At 37.1% G+C, this 21,974-nt stretch overlaps 1 protein-coding gene across 1 annotated transcript; it reads left to right on the top strand.

Annotated features, from left to right (window-relative positions):
• Positions 1–122: 122 nt before the first annotated feature.
• Positions 123–20,936, top strand: LOC137408487 (zinc finger protein 93-like). The gene is made up of 3 exons (XM_068095033.1): positions 123–224; positions 17,487–17,591; positions 18,374–20,936. Exons 2-3 carry the CDS (start codon positions 17,492–17,494, stop codon positions 20,650–20,652), a joined length of 2,379 nt encoding a protein of 792 aa, XP_067951134.1. The 5' UTR covers positions 123–224; positions 17,487–17,491; the 3' UTR covers positions 20,653–20,936.
• Positions 20,937–21,974: the final 1,038 nt, after the last annotated feature.

Raw genomic sequence — 21,974 nt, 5'->3', positions numbered from 1 at the left:
CAATGGGTCAATTGTGAGTCTAAAACTAATTAAAGTGGAATCGCTGTATTTAGCTTTTCATATACAAAACATCGGGCAAACATCACATAGAGTTCGTACGACTACGGGACTAGGCTTGAACGCGCGCCGATTGAGCTTTTGCGGATTACCTCAGAATTATCTCTGTCGAGGTAGAAACCGTTTTGTGACCATTATTCGAGTGAGAGCGCCTCATATCTTCAGCGGTACAGTATGCTATGATATATTTGGTCTGGGTTCAGATATACCGCTGATTATGTTTAGTTCTCAGCTGGGCAGCCCCTCATTTCGCGTATGGTCTTCAGTACTGTTGTGATGATTGTTGATAGTATCGGATTACCCTACCAATTAATCTTACAACTGTTGGCGAGTAGCTCAAGTTTATTCTCGAACGCAGATACACTGATAATCGTCAGTACTGACTTCTCAGATAGGACCAGTCTCGATAAATGACTGTTTAACCGATGTGTTGTTGATTAATGTAATCAGGATCCTATAAAAGACCTTCCTAGATGTGGGAATCTAAGACTATACTCTGAAAAAGGGAATCCCTAAGGTATGCGAAGAGGGTTTTCCCAATACCTTATATATGAGCAATCTTTATTGTGGTAATCAATAGTCATATTTTTGTAGTATTATTGCGTTTGGCTAAAGGTAGAATTGTAGAGTTGCGGTTTTATTCGTAGTTTATTGCGTTAACTTGCGCCCAGAATGATCACCGATGTCAAGGTCAAAAACTACGTAACATTACATAAGCAAGGAAAGACAACACTTAGCGTATAGCCAGCCTAGTTCCACTACATCTCCCCTTCTGGGATTAGAAACAAGCACCAAATGCAACTTAAAGTGTGTACAGCAAAAGATAGGGTATACAACAAAAATGATTATCAGTAGGATTTATCTCAGTACAAAAAAGTACATCATAGGATATATATGTCATAATTATCCGAGGGATGTTTGGTAGTTTTTTACAAGATATGGCGGTGGCTTGCGATCACGTCGCGGTCTACTGTTGATGTTCGGAGACTGAATGTCTTGCCCCTTTTCCGGTATATCCACTGGTCTACACTGTAGCTTAGCTGGTGTGATCACCTGAGTATCTGAGGGGACTGTCATTGGAACGAGGGCTGATCTATTTCGGCGTACTGTGTTGTCTGCTTCATTAGTTATAGTGTAGGAACGAGGAGCTACTTGTCGTAAGACTACTCCTGTGGCTTTCTGATCACGGATGTATACCTGTTGACCTGGTTTCATCTCTGGAAGGTCTTTAGCACGATGACGTTTATTGTAATGCTCCGCTGCATACTTTCGTCTGTCCTTCTCCCGGCTGCAAATCTCTTGTTGATTGGCAAGAGCAGGCATAAGGTGATCCGGAAGGACCGGTATACGTGTTTTGAGGCGTCGGCTCATCAGAAGCTGTGAGGGAGAGGATCCATTTTCCAGAGGGGTTGATCGATAATTCAACAGAGCTGTGGAGAGGTCCCCTGTCTTAACCATTAGGCGTTTCATGGTGCCCACTGCGCGTTCAGCCTCACCGTTAGCTCGTGGATAGCGGGGTGATGAGGTAATGAGTGTAAAATTGTTGTCTCTTGCATATCGCTCAAAACTTTGTGATGCAAACTGAGGACCATTGTCTGATACGATATAGTCTGGGAACCCATGTGTTGCAAAGACTTTGTCTAGGATGGCTACTGTGTTAGCAGAAGTCTGGTTCTTCGTGGTTTCATGAACCTCAATCCAACGACTATAGTAGTCTACAATCAGAAGGTAGACCTTCCCGTCTAATTCAAACAGATCCATCCCGAGTCTCTCCCATGGGCGATCAGGGAAGGAACTGGGTGCCAGTGTCTCTCTTGGGGTAGGCAGAACTTGTTGGCAGATGTTGCATTGACGAACTACCGCTTCTATGTCACCACTCATACCTGGCCACCATATATCTCTCCTTGCTCTCGCTCTACATCTCGCTATGCCCTGATGGCCCTCGTGTACGAGATTGAGCATCTCCAGCTGAAGACCGCCAGGTATTACAAGTCTCCCATCATAGAGCAACACTTCCTTATCTACAGTCAGATGGCCCTGATGATCAAAATAAGGTGTAAGTGATGGATGTTCACTTTTGTAGGCTGGCCAGCCACGTTGACAGAATTCTATTACCTTCCGCAGGATTGGGTCATCGTTTTGAGCATCCCGTATGCGATTCACAGATGAGTGCTTTGGTATGAACACCTTATTGAAGTATTCCACTTCATCAATGAACTGCACTTCGCTAACAGTAGTCGGCGCTCCATTAGTCCTTGATAGATAGTCTGCTACATGGTGTTTCGACCCTGGGATATAGGTAACTGTGGGAGAATACTTCATCAGACGAAGACGAAATCGAAGAACACGGGCCGGCATATCCGCAAGATTCCTTGAATTAAGCAGCGTGACTAGAGGCTTGTGGTCTACCTCTACGGTGAACATTAGCCCGTGTAAGTACTGGTTGAATCGTTCACAGCCCCAGGCTACTGCCAGCGCCTCTTTCTCGATGACTGCATATCTTCCTTCAACCTCCGTTAAGGATCTTGAAGCAAAGCTGACTGGTCGTCGTGTACCATCAGCTTGAATCTGAAACAAGGCCGCTCCTACTCCGCTGTTACACGCATCTGTGGCAAGTACTGTCTCCAGTTTTGGGTCATACGGAGCAAGAACTTTGTCAGAAGCCAGTATTCCTTTCAGTCTTGCAAATGCTTCCTGCTGAGCCGTGCCCCAGACCCACTCTCGGTTTTCTCGGAGTAACTGGCGAATCGGTGCCGTGAGCTCCGCTAGATTAGGGATGAACTTCATTAGCTGATTCAACATACCGTTTAGGCGTCTGATGTCTGATTGGTTCTGCGGTTCAGGAAACTTTAAAATGGCCTTGGTCTTCTCTGTGTCAGGGTGTATACCCTCCCCATCTATGATATGTCCAAGAAATTGGACCGATGTCTGCCTAAATAGACACTTTTTCCTATTTAGAGTCATGCCTGAGTGAGCGATACGATTAAGAACCTTCCTGAACCGGTCATCGTGGATTTCCCTAGTAGCGGCATGGATCAGAATATCATCCATGTGAATTATTACGCCCTCGATATCACCTAGTAGTTCATTCATATATCGCTGAAAAACCTCTGGTGCGGCTGAAATTCCAAATGGCAGTCTGTTGAATGCATATCTACCAGACGGTGTAAGGAAAGTGGTCAGCAATCGAGAGTGTTTTGTAAGGTTGATCTGATGATACCCAGAATTGGCATCCAGACGAGAAAAAACCTTACTCTGTCCAAGTTTGGCCAGGCTGTCCTCGACACAAGCAGTTGGGTAAATCTCTCGCCTAACTGATTGATTTAGGTGGGACAGATCCACACATATGCGCACGGATCCATCTGGTTTTGGTACCGGCACCATTCCACTACACCATTCCGTGGCCTCCTTCACCGGGGATATAACGCCCATTTTTACCATCTCCTGGAGTTTATCTTTAACCTTCGGTAACAGAGGTTGTGGTACAGAGCGGGCCGTATATATACACATAGGTCGGGTATCTTCTTTGAGACTTATTTCGTAAGAGTAGTCCTTGACAAAACCCAGTCCATTGAAGACTGTAGGGTATTGCTGATATATTGTCTCTATGTCTGTCTCAACCTGGTACACATTGCATGTTAGCAGCCCAAGGTTTTTGCAGGCCTCCCGACTCAGTAGGTTGGTGTTCTGGTTAGCTATCACATATATAGTCTCGTTGGTAGATTTTCTGCCATATCTGAGGCACGCTGTAAAAGTTCCTAAGCAATTAATGCTGTGGTTTCCAGGACCACGAAGACGAGACCGGGCTTGGTCTAGATTGACCCTTTGAACCATGGGTTCCGTAATTTTCATAACTGAAGCATCTGCGCCAGAATCGAGCTTGAATTTCACTGGTGTCTTATCAACTTCTATAGTAGCTGACCATCCTGGATGGTTGTGGACACTATCAATCTTGAGGTCCTCGCAGAACAGAGTTTCTTCGGCAGGGCCATCAGACTCTGTTTCAGCCAAATTGATTCGCTTGGAATAGATCGCTGATCTGCAAGCCTTTCCCCAGTGGCCAACTTTGTTGCATTCCTTGCACCTATCTGACCGAGCTGGGCATTGAGACCTTGGATGTGTTGTTCCTCCACAGTAGCCACATGTGCCTGACTTGCAAACACTTGGTTTACTGACATGGGCTGGTTTTTGTCGTCGTGATGACCGGGAGACAGCTTCGACTGGTTTAGTTGGCAAATCAGAGGCGAGTGCTTGTGAGCTAATATCTTTCATCGCCCTGGCAGCCAATTCTTGTGATCTGCAGATTTTTACGGCCTCTTCCAGTGTGAGATTATTCCCGAAGGCTATCAGCTTTTTCCTAGTACAGTCTTCGCGGATGCCTAGAACAATCCTGTCGCGGATGAGGTCTGATTCTACATAACCGAATTGGCACTTCTGAGCCTTTTGGCGCAACTCAAGATAAAATGCCTCAAATAACTGTCCTTCAGTCTGTGACGTAGAGTTAAATAAATATCGATCATGGATGACATTACGTTCTCCGACACAGTATAAGTGTAAGATTTTAAGAATATCGTCCACTTTACACGAATCTTCCTCATACTGTGGGCTTGTTTCAATGATTTTAACCGCTTCAACGCCTACGCAATGTTTTAGCATAGCCACTTGGTATTCCTTTGGCCGTTTGTTTAGCTCGGTTAGTATATAAAACGTTTTCCAGCTTGACACAAATGACCTGTAACTTTCCTCCTTGTCTTGCAGTAAGTCAATTGCAGCAGGCTGTTGTATGACAGGTTGATATACAGTTGACATGTTGCCGGTCGACTCAAAGCTCACAAAAACAGTTTGGTCAGTTGCTATATCTTCGGTACTTGAGTTCAATAATTGGCTCTCTGGTTCAACAGAAAACACTGGACATGGGAATCACCAAACCAACTCGCTGCCACCATGTAGTATTATTGCGTTTGGCTAAAGGTAGAATTGTAGAGTTGCGGTTTTATTCGTAGTTTATTGCGTTAACTTGCGCCCAGAATGATCACCGATGTCAAGGTCAAAAACTACGTAACATTACATAAGCAAGGAAAGACAACACTTAGCGTATAGCCAGCCTAGTTCCACTACAATTTTACAATATGTTTTCCACAAGGTACCACGGCAAGTAAACTAACTAAAAAGCGGTGTACAACAAAAAAATAAAAAAACCGCAAAGAAACTATAGTCTAACTAAAAAACTCGTGAATAGTCTAACTAATATAATAGTATTAGAACTGAATGCATAAAATATGTAGAACGCAAGCTTGAGGATTGCATACCTTATGTTTATTTGAGAACAAGAAGAATACTTGCACTCTAGACTAAACTTATAAAAATATAAAAGTAATTTCTAGAGACTTAGAATACAGTCACCCTCTTTGTTCTCCAAAAGTTGACTCTTTCACTTAAACTGCTGACAAGTCTGCCTGCCATGATGAAGTTGTATTGAAAGAATGAAGTATATGATTGAATATGCGTCCTTATATATTGGTTAAGAGTTAGTCTTGGTGTCCAGGAGTGAAGCTATACGTTTTAGGTCTTCAGTTCTGAGTTTTGTAATTTTTAGGGTTTCCTGGCTACGTCCTGTTATATTTTTAGCGGAGATTTCAACATGTGTAATCCTCAATCATAATGTTAGATCTGGTATAGATTGGTATCAGATACGGAGCTTGCTATCGCAGGACGCAAGTTATCATAATTTGTGTTAAGATCGTAATTTTTTGGCCATTATCAGAGATTTCCTTATGCCAAGTTCTCATTGTCTGGGTAATGCAATGGGTAGGTTTGAACTGGAAATAGGTTTGTAATGGTGATCTTCTCATCTCCGGAATTTGTATATGTTGTCTTCGTGAGGATCTGTTAGGAAAGTTGATGTAGCTTGTTATTATCTTCATGCTTATCTGTACATGGCTGATTCTAGATATAACATCCTTTCTGGCTTTAAGAACACTGTCCTCAATGTAGGAAGTTCTGAGGTATTTGACGTGTAGCTGTTGTGATGTGAGAACAACAGGTTTGCAAAAAAAGAAAAGTGTAAGGAAAAAAGTGTTTAATAGGTTACCAGGGTTATAAAATAATAATAGTGAAAAAGACAAAGAAATTAGCCAAATGTTTAGGTAATACTGTCATAAAGTTGTCATGAGGCATTCGTCTTATGTATACGTATTGTTCTGTTGGTGTTTCTAGAATACTGTTAATCTCCTGTGTGTAAGAAGTGTGTCTTCATACTGTAGATAGTTGGTAGGGCAGGGTGATCTTATTTGCCTCACGACAGTAAAAAAAAAACTAGCCATAGAAGTGATAAGCAGCGACAAACATATACAATTCCCAATTCCTAATAACAAAAATAGTTAGTTTGCCATGCAGTTTAGGCAAGGGTCAATTATTGTTTCAGAGTCAATTGATACTGACTTGCAGTTTGTATTGCATCTTCCTTGGTAAAGTAAATGGGTCCTCCCATTTGTCAGTATGCAAGGGTAGTTGTCAGGGGGCTGTGGTTGTTGGTCTAATGGTCAATGAAATGAAGCTAAATCTTGAAATAGAAACTTCATAAATTTCAAACATCAATTGGCAGACAGAAATTTAAAAAACTCAACAGTATTTATTAAATGAATAATTTAATCCGCAAGTCTGGTTTTTGGGTGCTACCTAATAGTTTATTTAAAACACACACATAACTACTTTGGCTAGCCTAACTTAAGCTAAAAAAAGTTGGAAAGTCATAAGTAAAGTAAAAAAAAAGTTATAACAAAGTGATCCTTTTTTTTGGCCATGTGCCGATCTACTTACAACAAAGGATATATCCTGAAAACTTGAAAACCTAATTTTTGTAACGTCAGGTGAGGCACGCCACTAAATTTTAATGGGGCAACGTGTTTTTTAAGAGGAAATCAATCAATAGTAAAATTACCAGTTGCCATTAATTAGCCACTTTAAAAAATAAATATATGGTACATTACCTGTAAAAGAATACAAGTTTCTGTACAAGAGATTACTGCTAGATAAAAGTCAATGATCAGTCATAGCACAACATTTTAGTTTTTTTTCAACATAGCATTAATCCAGCAGTAGCTTTTTACTGTTAACTTGAAATTTTACCAATATTTAGAGAAAGTACCGTACTTTTCAGACTATTAACTGCACCCCTATATAAACCGCATCTGCTTTATGTTAAAAAAAAACAATAATAAAACAATACATAGGCTGCACCTTTTGTATAGGCCGCAGAACTCATGCCAGTGTTTTTTAACGCGGTAGCAACTTTGCTGGTTAATACGGAACAGTGCCATTAGGCACTGTTCCGTATTACCCGACACTTTTTAACCCAGTGGCTAACGGAACAGTGCCGTTAGGCATTGTTTCATTTTTTCTTTCACTGCTAGAAGTGCACTAACCGGAGATTCCAGTTAGTGCGCCCTAGCGCTGAAAGAAAAACCACAGAATAGCCGCACCCTTCTATAAGCCGCATAGCTCAAAACATAAAAAAAAGTAGCGGCTAATAGTCTGAAAAGTGCTGTAGTGAACTTTTTATTTGAAATTTGTAAAATTTTATTTTCTGTTCTTTTTGAATTTTGGTTTTTTAATGCATCTTTCCACTTTTGTCAAATATTGTAAGTATAAAAAAACAGCTGGGGGTTTCTGTAGAAACATGATGACCCAGACAGCTCTAATAATAGGTAGAAAGTTTATGTAGTTCAAGTTATTTTTAAAGCGAGAAAGGGGTTAGAGGAATGACTGAGATGGGAGTGACTGAGATCGGAAGGAGAAGATTGTATCTTTTCGTAGGGTGTATCTGTTAGTTGTAATAAAGTATGAATGTAAACGAATCTAGAAAGTTTTGAATGTAATGCAGTAAAAGACAAGGTTGGGGTTAATAGATAAAGGCATTATTGAAGGTTAGGTAGGTTTGGTTGGCAAAAGACCTCAGTTTTAGCTGTGAAGAAAGGTCTGTGCAGATGAATTGTGATAGCTTTGGGGGAAAATGGGTAACAAAGATTCAGCTTGATAGCAAAGTAATTTTGAGGGTCAGGTGAGTCTGTAAGACAAGTTAATGGAAGTTGATATGTAGGGAAGTTCAAGTCAAGTCTGTTCATAAGGAGTGTTAGAGTAACAAGTCTAGCAAATTAATGTAAAACATGTGAAGTCACTCTAGTGATAAAGAAGGTCATCATCAGTCATAAGTAATGTTAGGTTGGTAACTGGTTAATAAAGCACATGCAGAAGTTTTATGCTATCCTTCCATATTTGGTTGGATATGTTAGCAGTAAATCATAGTCACCAGTCAGTTATCCAGCAATAGTCATAGGTACATGAAGTACCATTGAGACGTTCTTTCCTTTTTCTTTTTTAGGATTGAAAAATGTTATAAGATAATGTCTCTCCATTTCAATTGAACTATATGTGGATGTCAGTCAAAAGTTTTCATACTGTTTTTGAAGTTTTCATCTCGGTACCTTTTAACAAAACTAAAAAGGCAAGTCTTTATATTAGTAAAAATTATCAAGAGATTGCACTCATGTTTGATAGTATTATGATTATTTTAAATTTTTACAAGGGTTAGGTCAAAAGGTTAGGCTTCTGTAGCCATGGTAAGTTATTTCAACTAAGGTTGTTTTAAATCATTGCGTTTGAAAGTTTAATTTGTGAAAATCTATGTAGAAAAGCAAATCACGGATAGCAAGTATTAGAATCATTAAATCTTTAAAGTTTCAAGCATATTTACTGTAATGAAAGAAAAGGTTTTTTTGACAATTATAATTGTATAGAGCATACATGTATATACACAATCAATCGACACACGTATATAGCCTAGTTAAGGAGTAAAGGTTACTAGCTTGTCATCTGTTAAACGGTTATACTGACTCATTCTGATTCATTCGTTCAAAACTGTCACTCTTGATTAATCACTGTTTCATAGCCACACGCTCACAGCAAATAGAAAGCAATTATTAGACTGGGTTAAGATTATGCTTAAGCCTGATTAATAACTTTAGTCAACAGCCACTACACTTATCATGCAGTGCGTACACTGAAATCTTCATAATTCATCATTCACTTCATGCAATCACTTACATACACTGCTCTGCATACTTTCACACATTCTCTCTCATACACGCACATCATACTTGTGCTCTTAAGCATAGAGGTAATTATTATAAGCTTATTCTGTCCACTACAAATTTTCAATGATTTTTGTTTGTATGAGTAGTTAGTACATTTTCTTTTTAGTCAAGAGTGTTTACTTTCCCATATTATTGAGATGATTCTCTTGATTCTATATTACTTTCCAGAAACTCATTTTGAAGTATTTACAATTAATTTATTAAGCTGTAGTGGTAATGGACCGCCTAATAATCTATGACTAGTTTTAAATTACCTTTGGTAATAACGTTACTTTTTTACATTATTTGGTTTTTAATCATTCGTGATTCTGAAAGCTTTAAAAAGTAGTACAGAAGTAAGTGCACTGCGCTGAGTTTAATGGAAAAATATATGGTTTCAGTTTCATTGTTGTTAAAAAATTATTTGATTGTTTTCTTAATTTTGAAAACATACCAATCTGCAACTTAAATTTTCTAATAAAAAATTATCTTTGTTTTAAAGGTTTTCTCTGAAAATCCTTCATCAACATTATCTTTTCTGTTTGAATGTTTCCTTATAGTTAATGATGTCCATGGGTTGCTATAATTGTACATCAAAGTGTAACGGGTTTTACTTTTTAGCAAAATCTTCTTGAAAATGATAAAAATTCTTGTTTTGGTATCTGAACATTTAAAAGAGGAACAGTTTTTTAAGCCATTAAGCATTGTATGAGGATGCTCTCAAAATCGAAATGAATCAAGCTAGGAAGGGTTACTTTGTTTTTAATATTTTCTGGACTCTATACTAGCCAATAATAGTTAACAGGCAATAATGAAAGGCGAGAAAATGTCTTAAGCCAAAAGATTGCACCCAAAAGTTTGTAAGAAAGTCAGTAGGTGAGGGTTTTCTTTCCCGATCCTATTATGGGTAGGGTTGGTAATTAATCGTATTATACGGATAATTAGAGGTTTACACAATGAATGGTCTATGATACTGTAGAAATGACGACTTACTATAAGTTCAATATATAATAACAAGGGTTTCGATGCATATAGGTTAGAGATGCCCCGATTTTAATATCGGTATCGGTGCCGATATGGGTATTAAGTATCTGAATCGGTATCGGCCGATCTTTTCTTAAAAACCGGATGGTTCAGATACGTTTTTACAGATCAACTATTAGCAGAAAACCGTATTTTAGCCTGCTACACTAATAAAAAATTATCAGCTGCAAGTTCCTTACTTTTACCTAATGAATTCCGGGCCTGTCACACGATCTATTTCATGTCTATAGCCTAATAAACATCCATACAGCTGAGGAATCTTTTGGCTTTAGTCAGGACGTAATCACAAAGTGTGGTATTTCCCAATTACAGCGATATGATTTATTGCAGCCAATCACGAACAAGAGAACAATGATGAGCAACAAGAATGCGGTGTAATGTTTCTATTTACTAGCATTACGAAAGTAATTTGAGTAGTTGATGCATAAAGTTATCCATCTCTCTCGTGATCCTGACGATATGATGTATCGTTTGTATTGCATAAAATAATCTCAGTGGCTTATCGGTATTTAGCCTGTCTTCCATCATCTGTGGCTAGTGAGTCCTTCCTTAGTATGACTGGCTACATCGATAGTGATAGAAGATAAAGGCGTCTCACTGAGGTAATTGAATCACTAACGGTAATTGAAAGAAACATTTATTTGAACTAAACTTGTACAGGTGCAGCAGTTCGTTCAGCAGTAGAAGAGAGACTTCATTATCACAGAGAAAGTTGTACCACTAACAGTATCACCATTATTAATAGGTAACAAATTTAAAAAAAACATGGACTGTTTTTTTTACTAGATGCACGGTATGGCAGTATGTGAATATATATATATACATGTATATCTTTTTTCCATAAATACAAACAAATAAATACATCAATATTTATATTTTCTTTGCACTATATTTATATTTGCATAATAAAATGAACAATTATCTATGCAACACAAAAGATCTGAATCGGTATCTGAATCGAATGATTTTTCAATAAGAATCGGTATATCGAATCGGTATCTGAATCGGCTGGTGAAATTAGAATTGGGGCATCTATAATATAGGTAAGCCATACATGTACATGAGAATAAAATGTTGGTGCTTACAACAAGACATAGAATCAAAGAAGTTTTTTTGTAAATTTAAAGTTCCTTAGAATTATTTGTTAAGCAAACGAATATATATCTCGAGAATATCTAAGTGAAGCTAATCCGACATGGGACTATTGTTTTGTGCAGTTCATTGTATACTGGCTATTGTTCCAAGATTGTAAAAGAACTTGTGAGTTGTACATGTAGGTAATGTACAGTTTATTATGGTTCCGTCATTCTGCATTGTCTCAAATTAATCAATTTTTATATATTGTCACAAAAATAGGGATTTACGCTTACATGTATTTAATTTTTTTAATTAGCAAGACTTTTATATATATATATATATATATATATATATACATATATATAGGGAGGTTCTCATAAATAGAAAACTATCATCAAGCCTCAGTTAGCATAACGTGATAAAACCCGCCCACAACTGACAATTAGGTATTGTCAGTCTGCCCAGTAAGCAAGATAGACAGCCTAAATGATGACAAACTTTCCATAGCATTCAAGTAGTTGCTAGCACTCACTGTAATATAGGTAGATATTTCACCAAGTTTAATTTTAATTAGATTCTATTAAATTGCAAAGAAGGCTTATAAATTTATTTTATTTAGTTTTAGTTGCAAGACTTGATTAATTTTAATTAACTCAATTAACGAAATTCGCTAGAATGAAAAACTAGATTTTGGAACTTGCTTTTTTTTAAACATATTTTTCTTTTAAATGTTTAAACTGCAGGACTGAACATTTCAATAGGGTTTGGAGTAACTAGATAGTAAACAAATGGTTCATCTTGAAAGATTATCGTAATACTGTGGTTATTGTTATTACTATACACCTCTAACAGTTATATTGTTAGGCGCTAGGTAGTATGGTAATATATGGTATTTTCTATATCTAGTGTCAAGGGCGAGTATATATGTGTATTAATAGGGGATTGATGCATTCTTAATGTAATTAGTCTTTTTTGTTGGTATTTTTTATGTAAGTAGTAATTATGTTAAGAATAGGTTATGACATTTTACCAATTGTCGTAAGGAATTTACTAAGTCTGCTGATTACTCAAGCGTATGGATTTTTTTATCCAATCAATTCTCAGTAAAAATCTAATCTATACGTTTTTATGCTATGATAGCAATAGTATAGGAGATTATCATTTAGTCAGCGATTAGTATTATACTACATAAAAATGAAAATAATTCTCCTTTTTTGCTATTTCCAAAATTGTGCATAAGAATATTTTAATGTAGGCCTAAAATGGTTAGAATATTAGTTATAGGTTTGACAGTCGCTTTATCTATACTAAAATTTTAGTGGCTTTGCCTTTTTAACTGTCAGTTTCTTATTATTGAGCTCGATATTTAATCCTGTTCGGATGAAAAGTAATTATGAGCAAATAAATAGTTTAATATTCATATAGTATTTTTAAATGTATATGGGAATCTAAGTCAATTGGGTACTCAAATTAGAAATGATCTAAGCTACTACCTGGGCAATATAGGTCATGCGGGTGGTATAGGATTGTAACTGTACCTTTTTACAAAAGCCTAATACTAATTAAAACTATCGGTGCACTTATCTATGTGTGGGTGCACGCCTAGAGAATTCGATCACTCTTGACTACTCCGGCTAGCTATTTTCTATGTCTTCGGAAATAGATAAGTTAATTCAAGCAATTACGGCTCAAACCCAAAAGATGGAAACCAAACCAACAAACGATGGTTTGTCTGCTCAGTAAATAATGGAGCAGTTCTCAAAGCACTGTTCAAAGTAAAAGAAGATGAGCTGTCTTTTAAATGAGCTATTGGAATTGCCACTGAAACAGAGGATGCAGCCAAGATAACCAAGGAAACTGTCTATTGAGAGCAGTTTAACGAGTCAATAAGGTATAACCAAATCATAAAACTAAAGATGCTAACAGGAACTTCAAACTACAAAGAAACAAGACAGACAACTTTCAATTGCTACAGATGTAAGAAAACTACACACACTGCTAAAGAATGTCCTTACAGATCTGCTGCAGGTAGTTTTTGTCAGAAGTTAGGACATCTAGGAATTGCCTGCCAAAAAAGGAAAGAAACTACTAATAAAAAGCCTATAGCACAGAAATCTCCACCAAAACAAAAGCATAAAACTATCCGAAGACTACATATGGATCAACTTCGAAAGAATATTGAGATAAAAGAACAGATTGTAGAGATGAAGTTAGATACAGGAGCCTGTGACAACTTCATTACTGAGGAAGTCTGGTGGAAACTTGGAAAACCTGTACGTACTCTCTACAACAACTACAAATCTGCTTCAAGACATCCTAATGAAGTAATTAGACAGTGCCAGCTGAATACTAAAACAGTAAAAGGAAACAATATTGACTTGAACTTTGTAGTTAGCCGGGTTCCAAATCTCAATCTGATAGGAAAAGAAGCAATCAAACTATTAGGGATATCAATAGACAACCTGCTCAACCAACAAACTACTCCGACTTGTAAAATATTAGACCAGGAAACAGGTGACAAAAGTCTCCAACAAACTTGCGAGGAATTCTGCAATGAATTTCCTGATCTATTTAAAAATGATCTAGGCTATTTAAAAAATATGAGCTAAAAATAAGGTTTAAAGCATATGCAAAACCAGTGTTTCACAAACCTCGACCTGTTCCATTTGTTATTCAAGATGAATTAGACCTAGTTTACCAAACTGGAATTCAAAAAGGAATTTGGAAGCCAGTACAGTTTAATCAATATGCTACGCCTGTAGATCCGGTCAGGAAAGCAAAACTATCTAACAGTCGTCGAAGATCTATTAGAGTTCGTGGAGACAACTCACAAATAGTCAATCCACAATTAGAGACTCACTGACAGCCTATACCTCTACCCGAAGACTTGATGAACAAGTTTCGAGAAGGATACAGATACACTAAAGTTGATATAGCTGATGAATGCCACCAAATCCCACTAGAACCAAACAGTCAGAAAAAGCTTGCTCTTAGCACTCAAGTGCATCAACCAAAGACTCAAAATCCTAGGCATTCTCTAGACCAGGGGTTCCCAATTAGGTTCGCTGGTTTCCCCCTTTCTAGACTACGAAAACTCTATTCCCCCCTATTCTACCAGGTTTTTTTTGCTTTCAATCTGAATAATTCTTCATATTTTGTCATTTCTGCATTCCACAGCACCAAATATTAAGTATCACAGCATTACGTTGTTCAACTATCTTTATAAAGGTCTGGTCAGCCTCTTATTGGTGAAAAGGAAGTGGAAAATCCTAAGTTTTAGAACGTATGATGAAACTATAAAACACAAGATAGTACACAATGTAATAAACACCCAGTTTATTAACAGCAAACAACAATATGCAGCATGTAACTATTATGCACAGCTTTGCAAATACAATGTATCAGCAAAAATTTATAAAGGCAGGCCAAAATTTTCCCCTGAAAATGAAAATGAAAATTTCCTCTTGGGTGGAATTCCTCTCCATTTGGGCACCATTGCTCTAGACAGTGATTATGGACCAGATAATCCAGGTAGATCATCCAGAAGGAGACAGCAAACAAAATTTTATCCATAACATTTTGTCTGTTTATTTTATCTCCAGACTAGTGAGGAGGTGATATATTGCCATAATAAAAAAAGCTAAAGTCAAGCTAACTTTGCGCTATATATCTAGTGCAATTTATGCTTTTATTTAGCTATTTACTAAGTAGCCATAGCTAATGGTGATATAAACTAGGTTTTGAAGGCAACAGTTTATTACATACTATGAGAGTGAACAAACTACATTTGTTATAGCTTGTGTTATTATTTATACAGGAACACAACATATATATATATTATATATGTATATATTATATATATATGTATATATATATGAGGTTGGGTGACATAAACTACGCAGCTGAATTTTGACAAGTGATATAAATGTCCTATTTCATGGGTTCATTTACTTTTGGCGGCTTCCACATTTTTGAACAATTGTTGAGTGATGTATAGATATATACAAATCACTCAACAATCATATTTCTTACAGATCATAATCACTAAATGTACTAAAGTTACTGAAGGTAATTATAGGTACAAAGGTTAACATTTTATTTTATTACTAATTTTAGACATGTGCAGTACGCATATAAAATTTTGATGATTTTTAGTAGGGGGTGTTTGCATTAGATAATGACTGGGTTGCGTATATACCACTTTATATGACATTTTCGCTTTACGGTGCCAAAACTGAAATGAGTTAAAATCATATAATTGTATACCAAATAATTTTTCATCATAATCGTAGCCAAAAAACACATTATTTAGCCATTGAATTATTTAGCCATTAGTTGTTAATTATTTTATATTTACATTTAAACACCTGTACAGTTTCATCTCTTCTCTCAATTTATTTCATCTGCACAAAAAACTTTTATGATTTGATGTTTGAAAGTTAGAACGGGAGCTGGGGTTATACTAGTTAATGAGTGTTCGTCCCAATGATAGATCAACCTTCCAAGAAACATTGCCCTATAAAGATATCATTCTTTCATGTTGCTGTATATTGGCCTACTTCTGATTTCATGCATTTTAGGTGCTATATAAATCAATAACCTTTAGTGACTTACGAATAGTTATTTGGCATAAAATTTTGGCATAGCTCTAAAAACTGGAATTTTGGTTGTTTCTGAGTAGCTTTTATCGCAACGAAGAACCAATTAGAATTTCACGCTGAGAGGATTAGGTATGCCCAGCTTCCATACTGTTATGTACCCTGTAGACAACATTGCATTCTGAAGAAAGAAAACAAAAATGTTGCTGAAAAGCTACCAAACTGGTATTTTCCGTTATTTATCTGTAAGGTTTTTGCATTTGTTACCCCATAACCATAAAATCTGATAAAACCTGCAACATGGGTTGGATTGCCGGCAACGCAATTGGGGATACCAGCTATAATCTGGGGGTGAATATGGGCATCCTGTCGAAACCAACTAAAATACCAACAAGAAGTCTGATTGGACTTCTCAGAAAGTGTGCCATGACCACACTCAAAGGCGGGGTGGGGTTAAATCAACTTATTCTTCGGCTAGCCACTGCAGCAGTCCAAGGATGCGAGTATGTCTGGACATATTCCTGCCTGCTGAACAACATTTCTGTATTGTCAAGAGAGGATTTCTAGTATTATAAAAGCTAGTGTTCGTTAATGCCTTCTGCATGCAGTTTTATGAACAAGGCTCAAATCTGCAAGCCTAAATGATAATACAGTCATTGCTGCCGATAGATAAAAAGTAAGTCTCGACTTTGTGTAGAGGAAGCTGCACATTTTATCTCATAGGGACTTTTGAGTCATCATTTGGTAGTAAAAGTAGCAGTGAATCTGATAATTCTGATGGTGACTGTGATTTTGTTGTAAATAATGTTTCTCGGGAAAGTAGAGTGGAGAAAAACATTTCACATCAAATTTCCAGTTTTTTTATCTCAAAGTTAAAAATTACTATCATTATTCACACTTGTTAAAACAATCTCGTAGGAAACGATGTACTGATGATTTTCATCATTATTTCATGGCAATAAATTAATACTTTTCAAATTATGGTAAACAAATTCAACACATGTTTGAATGCAAAATGGAGTGAGAAATCTGTACAATGATACAAATAAAAAAAGTTAAAAGGATAGTATGGAAACGTACTAATGTAATTTAAAGCTGACGCTGTATGGAAAGCCTGTATGCTTCTTTGACAACGTCAAGAAATTTCCAGCTTGAACCTGAACACTGTTCTCGGCAAAGGTGAAATAAAACAGGCTTGACAAGTTATGCCATTGAAGTTCAATGAATGGCAGACATATATGGACTAGAGTTGTGAGTTATTGGGCAAAGCTTTGAACCTTCAACAGGAAATATGTCTCATTCGAGGTTATGTCCGTTGACTCCGTTTTTTGCTCGGTTGGTCAGTATCAGAATTGCTTTACTTAGGTTCAAGAAATGATTTAATTTTATATCTTTTAATAGGTAGTTAAAGAGGATTTTCAGCTTAATACTTTAGCAACATTTTTCGTAATAAACTAACTATGTTTTCCATAAGTGTTGTAAATATAAACGCTTTCGAAGTTTGTACTAACTTGCGAAGTTGTTTAAGGCAGTTTAACATCTTTTATTTACAATGTGATCAAATTATTTTGATTTTCAGTAGTCATGGAGCTGGAGGACTTGAGAAAACGTGCATGTGTGGATCACCAATGCTATGTGGCTTTGCAAGACTGTATGGCGAAAAAGCGTGGCCTAGATTCACAAGGTTAGTGTTAGTTTTTTGACATGGAACTTCACGCATTCTTTTTTCAATTTTTCTATATTTTTGTTGCTGCTATTTGTGAATCAATTTTGGACTACGCACACGTGAGGTTGAAGCTAAAACTTTGTATCTTGAAACCAGTTGAAGATTCGCTATTAGCCCAGCTTTTAATGCTGATTTTCTATGTTGAGAGAAAGTGGTTGTAAATTTTATTCTATGTATCATGACCAGCTGATAGGCTGATCGCTTTTAAAGATGAACATGCACAAAATTTCAGTGGATTTTATATTAAATTTATGGTATTTTTCTATCATTTGCGAATGTTTCAAGATTGACAGAGTTTCAGAATTAAAGTCAACGTAATGTGATCGTGGCTAAAACGCTCATGTCAAGCGAAAGTACAATTTTGATGTCTATAGCTGCTAAAAGACCGACAGAATTGAGACGTTCAACTTTGTAACTTGAGCGCAATCGCCGATATCAATTATAGCAATGATAGCAACTAGTGACATCATTTCGCACATAATTTTCATCTTAGCGTTTTAACCATGATTGATATAATTCTATCGATTTTAATCTTGAAACATCCTGGCAGTCAGATCACCCCAAACACCAAAAAACCATCGGAAATGATAGAAAAATTCTGATACTTTCTGAAAAACTTGTCTAAAGTTTTATGTAAGTTCCTCTTTAATTGAGTTAGGTTTGTTCTAGATGCAGACATTGTGATTCCAAAATGAACTTTCTGTAAAACCAGGTCTTTGCATTCCACTTTTCTCATGTAGTGGGATCGATTCCTAACACTGACTCATTGGAACAAGTAGTGGTGAAACCTGAGCCTTCCATATCTGAACCAGAGGGTCCATTCCACTCCTCGGTTGCTAGGGGATCAGCTTCTATTATTGACATGCTGGATCATGAGCAGATGATGGTAAAAACAGAGCCTTCCATTTCTGAACCAGAGGATACATTTCACTCCTCGGTTGCTACCGGATCAGCCTCTATTATTGACATGCTGGATCATGAGCAGATGATGGTAAAAACAGAGCCTTTTATTTCTGGACCCGATGAAGGGTTTTATCCTTCGCTTAATCCTAGGATAGCTCCTATAGATAAAGAATATTTGCTGCTGGACTCTGGAGAATTAGTGCCACTAAATAATGATGAAAGCGACCTTCTAAACACGTCAGGCCAATATACTATGTCACCAAAGATGTCGACTGGAGAAGTTTTAGATGATGACCCTGTGAGCAAAGTAGATCATGTCATCAATAAAGAACAGCATTCCGATTTAGCAATTAGCTGGGATTCAGTTGAGAAAAGTTCTCATAAAAGTTTGGGCATTTTAGATTATAGACTTAACTCTCCTTTCTCAGCACTCTCTGGTGAAGTTTTTCAGTATTTGCTGTTTGTTAATCGTTGTCCGTACTGCAATGACTATACCCAAAATGTAGTGAGTCTATTTGAACATCTTTCGGAATGTCATCAATCGAGATCATCATTTCAGTGTCCCGATACCAACTGCGGCCTTGTCTATAAAAGTCTAAGCTTTTTATTGGACCATTTGGTTCAAGTGCACTCCTTGGAACTTCAATTAGGTTGTATAGTGTGTGGCGCTAAATGTGACAGCTTGGAATTGGCCAAATCTCATTTGGACGAGCACGCTGTTGCATGTCTAATTTGCGGTATTGACTTTGAAGAAAGCCATTTCTTGGCTGATCATATGGCTGATAAACATATGAATGAATCGAAGAAGCTATTCTGCCAATTCTGCAACAGCCAAGTTGACAAAAGAACTCCGATAGTATTTGTTCAACATATCAGGGAGCATTATGGTATGGCCAAATACCGATGCAAATTTTGTGGCCAATGGTTTGAGACGAGGAAAAGTTTGTTGACACATCTTAATGCAGCACACAAAAGTTCATGCTATTTAAGATGTCCTTTGTGCACCAAGTTTTGCTCAAAGAGCACTTTACATATGGTGGTTCATTGGTCTAATGGGTGTGGACGTTTGCGCTGTGAACTGTGTAAAACTGCTTTCTTTTCTACTCTATCCACACTTTACTCTCACAGGAGCAAATGTGGTAAAGCATCACACCCCTTTCGATGTGATATTTGTTCAGCTCGTTTTTCAGCTAAACACCATCTCATGTCCCATACCGTTTCTCGTCACGACAAAAGCAAAGGATTTCCTTGTTTAAAAGAAGGATGTAAGTTTATAGCTTGTAGCAAGCAGACGTTTGAACAGCATATCTTTAAAATTCACGATATATCTGTTGGTGTGAGTTCAGCAAACCAATCCAACGGGGAAAAGGTTACTTATTTGAATGCAGTTTTGCGGTGTCGATTCCCAAGTTGCAATTTTCGTACATCTAAAAAAAACATATTAGAAGATCATGTAGAAAGTGATCATGCGTCAATCCCATATCGCTTGTTGCCTGCTAACAAGAAGTTTCTCTGTGTTTTATGTGGCTACCTATTTCGAGATAAACATGCTTTGAAACGGCACACAATATCTGCTCATGGTGCAGAATCCGAGCATTTTTGTACAACATGTAATGTTTATTTTGCTAATAATTACTACTACCAAATACATATGCAGCAGTCTCATGTCAAACTGTCAGGCACTGATGAGGAAGATCCTGATGATGCTACTACGGTTTCCAACGGTACCGTCTCAAAAAAGCGATCTAGCAGCCCATTGAAATGCGACAAATGTAGTTACTACACCCATTCTTGTCTGCTTTTTCAAAAGCATAAGGCTTCTTTACTTCACAAAGGAAAGAATTCAAGTCGAAACAGAACAACTTACAAGCCAAAAAAATGCCCTCTCTGTGACTATGTCACTGGCCATAACAGCTGTTCTAGACCTTTAGAAAGGCATCTCTTTGTCCACTATCGGCGCGGAGAGAAGATTCCGGATGGATTTAAGGTTTCAGTACACCGATGTGGGTTGTGCGAACATGTTACTTGCGATGAATCACATTTAAGACGTCACTATAAGGTTCACATAAAACGAGGCGACACACTTCCTCCACCTTATGATAGTTTGAGTAAATGAACTAGCTACAAGTGTTGGAATGAGAACTAGATGCTAGTGTCGCTGAAATCGCAACTTCCTTTCTGGCTTAGTCACAGACTTTCAACTCAATCTAACTAGAGATTTGTATAGTTTATGCCACCCATGAAGACTTTTTCACTGAAGTGTTATGCTGCTACCATTGATATGTTGACAAGATGAGTTGAAATAAAATTTTCTTACGTATAATCTAATCATAAGCTTTTTTAAGGTTGTTTACTTTACGGTTAGTAAGTTTTGCACTTTTCATTTGAACTGATTGAATAATAAATAATGTTTACTCTAAATAATAATTCATTTAGTAATAAATAATTAATAAATGATTATGATTAAATAATGTATTGCTGTAAGCAGACAACTAGCATAATATCCCAGAGCAAGAAAAAAGGCAAATGTTGATAATGGTGCTGTAGTATTTTACTTAGCCATAGTCATTTTTGCACATGTACTACTCACGATTTGCAGCTTTTTAGATTTTATTGTTTTTCAGAGCAACATAAAGCTAAAGACTGACTCACACTCTATCACAGTATGTTGGTGTTTATCTCACAGTACATCGTGATTGTCTGTGATAATATTGTTTACGCTATCACAAACCCAATCGCGGTTGCATTGCCGAATAGTCAGCACAGTGTTCTCATTATACAACGCAGTCGCAAAAACGATGGAATATTAGTCCTGCAGCAACTGTCATGAAAGGAAATATAGATCAAACAATCTGTGGCAGCTAATCACCGGTACCGAAGTGGTGTACATTGTACAGGCTGTTTTGAATGCTCGGCAAACTCTGGGGAAAGTTTGACAGCTGCAATATTTCATGACGTATCCGCGTTGCCTCCTCGATGCCATCGGTTTACGTTGCAGATAGTCGATGAGTAATCGCCGAGAAGACAACCCCTACATACGGCGATGTAGTTCTACCAGCCTCTAGCATAAAAAAGGAATCTCCATAAAATTGTTAAGCTTCTCATGTGAACTTCTCGTTAAACTCCAGTTCTTTTCACTTTGCAAAAATGCTTATTCTTTGCATCTGCATAACACTTCAACACAGTAGATATTACGAAATGGCTGGACAGGCGCAAAAATGTTGAATGAAAAATATTTATTAGCTCAAATAATAACATTAATAGAACTACTGCCTCCAATCTTCTCCTTGGTAGTTGTTAATGAATGTTCGAAAGCAATTGCAACCTAGTGATTTAGATTGCCTGACCTGCAAACAACAGGTTTGGGTTTAATTCCAAAAAACCACCGGTGGTGACAGGAATGAATGCAATTTGGCATATCGCCCATAGTTAAAGGTT

This window comes from Watersipora subatra, chromosome 11 (assembly GCF_963576615.1).
Source record: "Watersipora subatra chromosome 11, tzWatSuba1.1, whole genome shotgun sequence".
NCBI lineage: Eukaryota > Metazoa > Bryozoa > Gymnolaemata > Cheilostomatida > Watersiporidae > Watersipora > Watersipora subatra.
This window is presented reverse-complemented; position numbering and strand designations above follow the sequence as displayed.

Excerpts from the sequence above, each read along its gene's own strand:
- LOC137408487 (XM_068095033.1), top strand. The coding sequence starts at position 17,492 with ATGGAGCTGGAGGACTTGAGAAAACGTGCATGTGTGGATCACCAATGC. Across the intron at positions 17,592-18,373 it reads GCGTGGCCTAGATTCACAAG|TGGGATCGATTCCTAACACT; the intron begins GTTAGTGTTAGT and ends TTTCTCATGTAG.